The sequence below is a fragment of the Xyrauchen texanus genome, chromosome 20 (genome assembly GCF_025860055.1).
Source record: "Xyrauchen texanus isolate HMW12.3.18 chromosome 20, RBS_HiC_50CHRs, whole genome shotgun sequence".
In the NCBI taxonomy this organism is placed as follows: Eukaryota; Metazoa; Chordata; class Actinopteri; order Cypriniformes; family Catostomidae; genus Xyrauchen; species Xyrauchen texanus.
The window spans coordinates 10,479,372-10,488,865 of NC_068295.1; the positions used below are offsets into that span (position 1 = coordinate 10,479,372).

General features: G+C 40.8%; 1 protein-coding gene across 1 annotated transcript; it reads right to left on the bottom strand.

Moving 5' to 3' along the window:
• Window positions 1-865: 865 nt before the first annotated feature.
• Window positions 866-2,326, bottom strand: LOC127660908 (elongation factor 1-gamma-like). The gene has a single exon (XM_052151387.1). The coding sequence runs from the start codon at window positions 2,300-2,302 to the stop codon at window positions 968-970; it is 1,335 nt and encodes a 444-aa protein (XP_052007347.1). The 5' UTR covers window positions 2,303-2,326; the 3' UTR covers window positions 866-967.
• Between the last annotated feature and the right edge of the window lie 7,168 nt (window positions 2,327-9,494).

Below are 9,494 nucleotides of genomic sequence, written 5' to 3' on the forward strand. Positions count from 1 at the left end.
CCCCCCCAAAAATAATTATCACCAGCCGCCACTGTCGGGACAATCTGTTTTTTAGTCAATGGAAGATGGGGGGCGTGTTTGGGAAAACTGTTTGAAAACCATCATTATTTTTGTAATTAAGCTTCACCCCCATTGGCTACCATTGCTCGCTCCGAAAGTATTTGCAGAACTTCCCATACGATTGAATGGGAGATTGCTGTGAACGGCGTGTTTTTTTTAGCAAAATATTCTCATAATTGGAATTTATTATGTTATTATGTGGGCTACAAATAATAGTAACATTTGAAGGAATATTATCTGACATTTTTGTTAAACAAATTGTTAAATTATACAGTAATTTGATTGAAAGCTGTGGAGACTTTGAATCAGAATTGATGCAAACAATTATCACAGTCATCTGAAACAAGAAAAGCATAATTTGATGGCGATACACACCTGATAATAGTAGTGTAAACGGACAGAACTGTTCATAGCACACTTATTATAACTCTTGTGAACTCTTTATTTACTATCGTCTTTAATAAGACCTGAATCAATACATAAATTAATTAACGTTAAGTTATTAGCTTTAATTTACCTTGGAGCAAATGTAGGTGCATCGCTGATATTATACACTGACTGAGTACTTTATTAGGAACACTATGGTCCTAATAAAGTGCCTGACGTGGTCTTCTGCAGTTGTAGCTCATCCGCCTCAAGGTTCAACGTGTTGTGCATTCTGAGATGCTATTCTGCTCACTACAATTGTACGGAGTGGTTATCTGAGTTACCATAGCCTTTTTGTCAGCTCAAACCAGTCTGGCCATTCTCTGTTGACCTCTCTAATCAACAAGGCGTTTCCTTCTGTAGCACTGCCCCTGGAAAATCTTCCATCCACCACAGCACACAAACTTGTACATGGAATTCTCAAACAGGTTTCATGTCCATTGATTCTGACGTTGATAAATACTGGGGATCAGATCCGTTTTCACTTGAAAATCTTGCCCTGGTTGAAAGGTTTTCCTACATGTTTGAAATCACCCTCCCATGCAAAGTATTCCTTCACCATGGTCTTGCACTCCTCGCTGTCCACGTCCAACTTGCGCCAAGTGTATGACTCATAGTCGATCTGCCAATCCTCACTCAGAGTAAAAGCAAGGTCCTGGCCTCTAAAGACCCAGATCCCAGAGATGGAACTGTCGTTGTTTGCACCGAAGAGGATGGCACTGGCAAATGCATTCTTACGCAGCTTGTCGAGTCGCTGGAACATTCCTGTGATAAGATTACAGCTCATGAAGGCCATGGTCAGCTCTTCAGGGAAGCGGTACTCTGCATACCAGATTGAGAAACCCTCACGATCAAAGTGCTCCCAGAAGTAAGGAAAGGCCACGGTCAGGGTGTCCTCGTTAGAGTACTTCCTCTTAAATTCATCCATGACAAAGGAACTCTTTGGAAGGTGAGCATATGGGTCCTTGGTTTTTGGCTCAGCTGCCAATGCAGCATCACATTCGTCCATCTCCTCCTCAGCAGGGGTGGCTTTCTTTTCTTCCTTTTTCTTTTCTTTTTTCTCCTGCTGCTGCTGCGGTTGCTGCTGCTTGCCTCCTTCCTTACCTCCCTTCTCCTTTTTGGCTGGAGTCTCCTTCTTGGGCTGCATCTCAGAAAACTTCTTAGCATCAAACTGAGCCATTTTCTCACAGAGCTTGACCTCTCCCAAAACCGCCTTGAACTGAGGTTGGTTGACACAGGTCACAAACCAACGTGTGACATTGGGGTACGGCAGACGAAAAGAAGGCTCAAGAACCTGTTTGTACAGCCAGAGCAGAGAGCAGACAACAGTGATGTCAGCCAGACTGACTCTCTCCCCAACTAGGAAAGTGTGAGTGTTTAAGTGCTGATTCAGGATGGCAAGGACTCGTTTCACCTCTTCCTTGGCCTGTTCTGTGGCCTGTTTGTTGAACTGCATGATACCCAAGGTAGGGAAAACCAAGCCACTAGCTGGAGGGACGATCTCGGAGTCAGCAAAGTTGACCCACTGCAGCACCTGGGCACTGGCCTGGGGAGTGCTGCCACGAAGCACATCATTGCTCAAATAGTGAGCAATGGCATTGCTCTCAAACAGACAGAAGCCATCATCACCCTGGAAAGCAGGAATCTTGCCCAACGGAAAGTTGTTTAAGAAAGCAGGGGATCGGTTCGTCTGCCCAAAGCTGAAGGCAGGGGGGGTGCTCGCAATCTTCAGTCGAGCCCCACTGTACTGGCCAGCAATCTGAGCCTTAAAGGCCCTCCAGTTCTCTGGGTATGTGTAGAGTGTCCCTGCCGCCATCTTCAGGACGAGAGAAAGGAGGAACAACGCATCTCTCTTGGCTCTCAACGAAGGCGGTCGCATTTTCTCACCCTCTCCCTACCCTTATCTTCCCTGCTTTGCTCCTCTCGTCATATCTAGTCTACTGTCTTGTACTTGAGAGACTCTCTCAGCACTGCTCTTCAAACTAAGTCATCATGGATTTGATCACCTGGTCTCTCAACTCAATTGACACCATCTTCTCGACGAGAAGTTTGGGTTCGGGGGAACCTGTCTGCCCTGACGGAACGTTCGCAGCTGGCTACACGATGGACGCGTGGGAGAGGTGGCGGGTCGTGTGTCTGGCGGCTCTTTCCGTGGAGGATGTTGAAGATATCTACCTATTCGGTACCATGATAACAGGTCTTCTGCTGATTGGATTAGGCATTGCCCTGGTTTATCGAGGAGTTAAGAAGGCGGTGACAGCTGTCCAAAGCCTCACAAGGCTGCCCGTCATGATTGAAACAGTGGGCAGAGCTGTCTGCACTCAGACTGGGTCTATGAACCAAAATACTGGATAACATCATGGAGAAGCTCACAGCTTTGCAAAGGCAAATGGATCGTTTCAGAGACCAAAATGGACCAGGAGAATAGCCGTGTAAATTAGAATGCGGCTACTCTCCTTAAGACCAAACAATCCCAATCTTATCTGTTTGGCCGCCCTCAACCAGCACTGGCCTTGGCCAAGGCAGCTGTTGGAACAACAACTCCCGGAAGAGCACTGCAGTGAGCCACTCTCGCGTTCCTTCCCGACTCCCCAGACACCTGGTGATTGTTGACTATGTCTGGGACCTGATCAAGGTTGTCTCCATGGCAACTTGCTGTGTATCGCTATGACAACCCCTGCGGACTGAGGCACCTAGATTAGATGCTGGCATAGCGACTCTCCAGGCCTACACACACATGAACTCTTACACATATATACAGATATGCAATCATCCGCCCGATACCCTATCCCTCGCCTTAGCCGCTTTGTACCCCCAGTCTGACAGGCGGGTCTGTGACCAGCGCCGAACATGGCTGCAGGTCCGGATGGCTGCTTGCCTGTGCTGGGCCACCTCCACCCCCCAATCCCCTCCCCTGTTGCAAGTCTTGTTCATGTTGTAGAGTGTACTGATTATGTGCTAATGTTGCTGAGGTGTTTTTTTCCCTGTTCCCACACTGTACTTCTTAAGGAGCATAGTCTGGGGGCTGCCTTTTTTTTTTCTCCTCTCCTCTCCTCATGTCATGCTGTATTTCTTCTAATTCCCTGTCTTCCTGTTCTGTCTCCCCTTGTCATATGTATGTTTGTATGGACAGGTCGATGGCCAATTTCACTGGTTTACTATGTGACAATAAAGGACTACTACTACACTGGATGTTTTTTGTTTTGTTTTTGGCACCATTCTGAGTAAACTATAGAGACTGTTGTGCGTGAAAATCCCAGGAGATCAGCAGTTACACAAATACTCAAGCCAGCCTGTCTGGCACCAACAATCATGCCATGGTCGAAATCACAGAGATAAAATCTTTCCTCATTCTGATGGTTGATGTGAACATTAACAGATGCTCCTGACCCGTGTCTGCATGACTTTATGCATTGCACTGCTGCCACATGATGGCTGATTAGATAATCGCATGAATAAGTAGGTGTACAGGTGTTCCTAATAAAGTGCTCAGTGAGTTGATTACTGCGTCTGAAACCAAAGGTAGCTGTCTTGTTGCCTTGCTGCCCTATCAGTCAATAACACATCAGACAGCATTTGCAAATGAAGGTACCTCCAGAAACTGGTTTTGGACAGGCTACTGAGGAAGCATATTGTCGCTAGTATCCTAGCAACTGATTATTGCCATCTGGTGTCCACTAAAGGAAATTTGTCTCCTTCCTTTCAATCCGATCAAACCACAATGGTTAAATAATCTGGGAAAAAAGAGAGTTTTTAAACTCTTTAAACTCTTTTAAACCAAGTGTATACTTAATAACAACAATACTAATTTCTCGCTAGAAATGCAATCAAGTTTGGAAAACACAAATTAACCTTTATGTCCAGTGCTTTTCTGCATGTGTATCTTAGCAATCAGGTGTGTGTCAATCCTCAGCCAGTATGCAGAAGACGTTGGGCCCTTAATCTATGATACAGTTTGTAACAGCCTTAAACCCAGTAGAAGCTCTCTTAGGTCTGAGCTGCAGCAACAAACAGAAAAACTCAAGAGATCAAAAGAAGGTAATAAGAATACAAGCCTATGACATATGTCAGAATGCAGGAGAACGCTCCGAGTTACATTTGCCTCTCATCCACTCTAAAAAAGAACTTTACCCAAGTGCTTCATTCAAACTCCCGCTGGGCTTCACCTATCAGCCGAATAGAAAGGGAGGGAACAGAATGGGTGACAGGTACTGACAGGAGGACATTCGCTCTGTTAGACCTAGCCCAGGGTAACAAGGCCACTGGGACAATAAGGAGTACTTTGTCATTTCCTTACAACCACACCCCCACCACTGTATAATATAAAAGATGGACAGGAGATACAACTGTAATTGATGCCAAGTGCTTCTGCTCTGTTGAAATAAAGCGAAACTCACAGCATCTCCTGAGATGATCGGAGATCACTTGCTGCATTCTCATAGATTACATTATTCTTTATAACAGTTTTCAGATGAATAAAACTGAGAAAAAGGAGTAATAACTCTTTACATATGCCTGTTCCATGAGAAAAGGTCCCGCTGCTCTAAACAAAGCGCATGTGTTGCCAAATATTTCACAGCAAGGAGAATCTGAGTACAAGATTATTAAACTCAGATGGGAAATGGCAATGAAATAGACAGTTGTTGATTTAGTTGTGACACCTTGAGCTGTGTACACAATGCATATATATATATATACACATTTTTTTTGTATGAGAAATTCAAACAAAACAAGGAAATGTGTATGTCTTATTTAAAAATCATAATTATATCAGAAAGAGATTGTAGTGCCAGTGTTGAAGCCAGAGAACCCATGAAAAGCCAGAGTAGAAGGGCTTAAAGCTGTTTTCCAGGGTGATCTCAAATTATATGTGTGTATAAAGTTTACATGTTCATTTGTGTATGTTTGTATAGACACTGAAGCATACAATAGCTACATGAAATCTCTATTAAATATTTTCCTACACCAGGTAACACAAGACAATGATTGCCATTCTTACTCTCCTTTATAGGGAGGTTTCTTCGGGTTGTAATTTGCTATGAGTGCTGAAATCCATTTGAAAGGAATGGATATTTTATTTCATATTAGTACGAGATCAGAACTAACATTTCAGTGACTTCACAGAAGGCCGAGATTCAGTATGACTGAAGCAGGGATTCTGACCACACATGAAATGGGTCATCTCTAAATCTTATTATAAGTTCATACTGAGTGAAACCTTCCTCATCTCTTTATTTTCCATCTGCCTTTTCAGCCCGGGAGCAGAATTTCAGAGACTGCTTCCTCCATGTGTTCCTTCAGAATGGAAGACCGATGGTCAGATTGAGCTGTTGTGGCAATCAAAATTTTCGAATGACAGCTTAGTGCCAGTTACAGTGAGGTAATTCCATTTCTTTAGTTTTTATTTTGTCCAGAAATTATTTTATTTAATAATATCGTTACTATTATTGTTTGCATTTAGTAGAACACAAAACACTTATTAAAAACAACACAAATTAATGTAATATTTCTTAAGTAATTTAGAATTTTCACATGCATCATAGAGAGACTATGAGCAAAAGTGGTGTCAACAGAGATGACACTCTAGATAAACTTAAGTATATAACATTAAAAAAAATGTAGAGCTTCATATACTATAGATGAAACTTTCAAGGCACAAAACACTAAAAGAAATATGTTGATTTTTATTGCAGCTTGACAGTAATTCTATATATGGGTGTTTCTTCAATTACAAGCAGTCACACTACACTTCATACTCCATTCACTCACATTAAAACACATCCAAATGCGGGAGACCGGAAATGCAAACTCATGCGAAGAAAATTCGTACTCCACTGCATACCTGAGTACAAGTTTGGCAAATTCTGACCGGCAAATCCGTATAATGAGAGGCCTGACTAATAGAAGATCGAAACGTCACATGCTGACATATTGGCTCAATACAAAACAAAAATTACATTTCAAAGCTGCATGATTTATTGTTGCAGGAAAGTGAATAGGCTACATATTATAACATTTTAAATATAAACTATTTATTTGCAATATGTTTTTTTAATTTCACAAACAATTGTGTGCTCAAAGTGTACTGTAACTGCACCTTTAGGGGTTGAATGTCATTAAATTTCAATTATTTATTTATTTATTTATTTATTAAAGTTAGAGCATCCTTTAGATCAGGGCTACTCAACTTCGGAAAAGTCATGAGCCGCAAAGCTGGATCCCTGTACCCCTGAGGGCCGCTCATATGTATATATGTGTGTGTGAGTGTGTTTATTTTTATAAAAGTCCACAGGGCCTAAATTGCCCATAACTAAAGACATACCCATTTCTCTATAACAATTCTACTATATCACAGCCACAGACTTTTAATATTTAGTGTCTTGTAATTTATGAATGATAGCAGCAATGCTTTCATGGTCTATTCTAGGCTTTTTATTTGGTGAGTATGTGATCTGTAGATCACTGTAGAACTCATGCAGTCTTGAGTTCTGACATGTGAGTGCCATGGGAGTGGCATCAAAGCTGCATTTTCATATGGCTTGGGTTTGAAGCAACCAAATTGGCCCAGTTACTAGAAATAGATATACATGTATACAGTATATACCATACAAATAAAACACAAATTTATGATATTAATAGTTAAGGTTAATATCTCAGATTGCCTTTGTATTATGTTTGATTTTGTTTTAATTTTTTAAACAATTTAGGATGAGAGGTACACAAAAACAGAAGAAATCAGGAAGGGGCAAATACATTTTCACAGCACTGTATAATTAAAGTCTCTTTTAAACAAACCAATCGATACTGTGGTGAAAAACAGACTGAAAAAAATATTGAGATTATTCACAGTTAGTTGTCGTTTTAATATATTCATAGTTTTATCAGAAAATATTAGGGCTGTGAACTGACAAATTAATCAAACAGTTTTCTGTGATTAATCACGATTAATCATGATACACTGTACTTTAAAACAAACATTTAAATATAATCATAAATACATTTGTTGGAAACATTGTATCAAAGAACTTGCAAGAAATTGTTTAGTAATCATTATTTTAATACTGTGACTGTGAATAGTGCCTAAGCACGCCCAGCCCCCAATCTGCTAATCAGCCGAGGAGAGGGATAAATGCAGCGTGATGCGGCAGTTCGGAAGAGAGAGAGCCACATGCAGCTGCAGTGTGTGAGTTTGGGTTTATGTTTTGTCTTTATGTTTTAATTGCTCATTAAAAATGATTTTGATGGTTCGTGCAGTTCCCACCTCCATCAGCAACCGCATATCTGGGCACTGTCGAACCAGGTATTTCCTCTCCCTCCTCTCTCTCGCGCTGTCGCTCCGCTCAGCTTTGCCCTTTCCTTCTCCTCTTTTTTTGGTGATTTCTTTTGTTTTGTTTTTCTGTCCCATCGTCCCCCTCCCCAGCCCTAGAGAGGCAGGGGAAAGCCTGCCGGCAGTAAAGGAGAGGGGTGATGTACATCATGTCGGGGATCCCTGGCCTGAGGTAAAGGATGGAGTGTGACAAGTAGGAGGGTGGGGCCGGGCCGTGACTACGCTCGGATGGGTGCAGCGAGATGTGGCAGTTCGGGAGAGAGAGAGCTACAGGCAGCTGCCCTATATGCGTTTACGTTTGTGTGTCTTTGTGTTTAAGTTTATTAAAAACATTACTTTGATGCTTTGTCCAGTTCCAGCCTCCTCCTTTCCATTCTAAAATCTTTACAGGTACACTTACCCCTGATCAGGCATAACTGCATTAAGATGATACTAGGTGTTACAGCAAAATCTAGCTGTTTTAAACTGGGGATCCCTGTATTGGCTGAGAGTCTGGGTGGGGGGTCCCTGGATCTGTGAAGATTGAAAACCTCTGATCTACAGTTTATACCTTTATCTTTGGGAAGATAATTATCTTAATATCCTGCTGTGCTATCTTTATTTTCATATATGCACCCTGTCCATGACCCTTTAACAGTGACATGTGACAGAGCCTCTAATCTCCTCCTCCTGTCAGATGGTGTGAATAAACCTGGCATTGTTGATATCAATAATTCTGCCTCTTGATTTTGAGGTCATATCTCTAGGTCTGTAAGAGCCTTGAAGATCTGATGAGATCAGCCATTGTGTGGTACTGGATCAAGGTCAGCCAAGTGGCACTTAAGCAGAATTTTAATGCAGGCGGAAGGAACATGGCACCTTTTATTAGAGAATGAATATGGCACTTCTAAATTTCTCTGATAATTATAGTCTCCAACATTTTTCATATTTTTTTCATAAATGCAGATGTTTACCGTGAACAAACAATGCATGATGGTCTCAACATCTACACTATCAGTCAAAAGTTTGAATAAATGTATGTTTCTGATGATCTTTAGAATCTTTTTATCATCGTAGTCATAAAAACTATGCCTATATATGAATTTCTTATGGGATCAAAATCCCATCAAATGACATGTGGTCACAGATCCAAAAATAATAAGCATGAATCAAAAAATAATAAGCGCAGATAAACAAAATAATAAGCGTGAATCAAAAAATAATAAGCGCAGATAAACAAAATAATAAGCGTGAATCAAAAAATAATAAGCGCAGATAAACAAAATAATAAGCGTGAATCAAAAAATAATAAGCGCAGATAAACAAAATAATAAGAGCAAAAAATTTTTTAAGTGCAGATCAGAATAATAAGCGCATATCAAAATCATTAGCACAGATCAAAATATATAAGCATATTTAAAATATGCTGCAAAAAACACAACAACAGAAAAATCAAAGCAAAGTCATCAGAATTGCAAACAAAATCACATTTTCCTTGGTTATGTTACTGTTTTTGTGCTCTCTTACAATTTTGCTCATATTTAAAAAAAAAAAAAATTTATGTATTTTTCTTTGCTTTTGTTCTGCGCTTGATTTTCCAAAACTTGTGAGTATAGTTTCATGTAAGTCAGGAGGCATTTTGCGTCCCTATTTGTCCATTACTTCTTGATCGACAGCTTGTAGCCAATAACCTACAAACAAG

Bases quoted from the DNA above. Each gene is read 5' to 3' on its own strand.
- LOC127660908 (XM_052151387.1), bottom strand. From the start codon at position 2,302: ATGGCGGCAGGGACACTCTACACATACCCAGAGAACTGGAGGGCCTTT.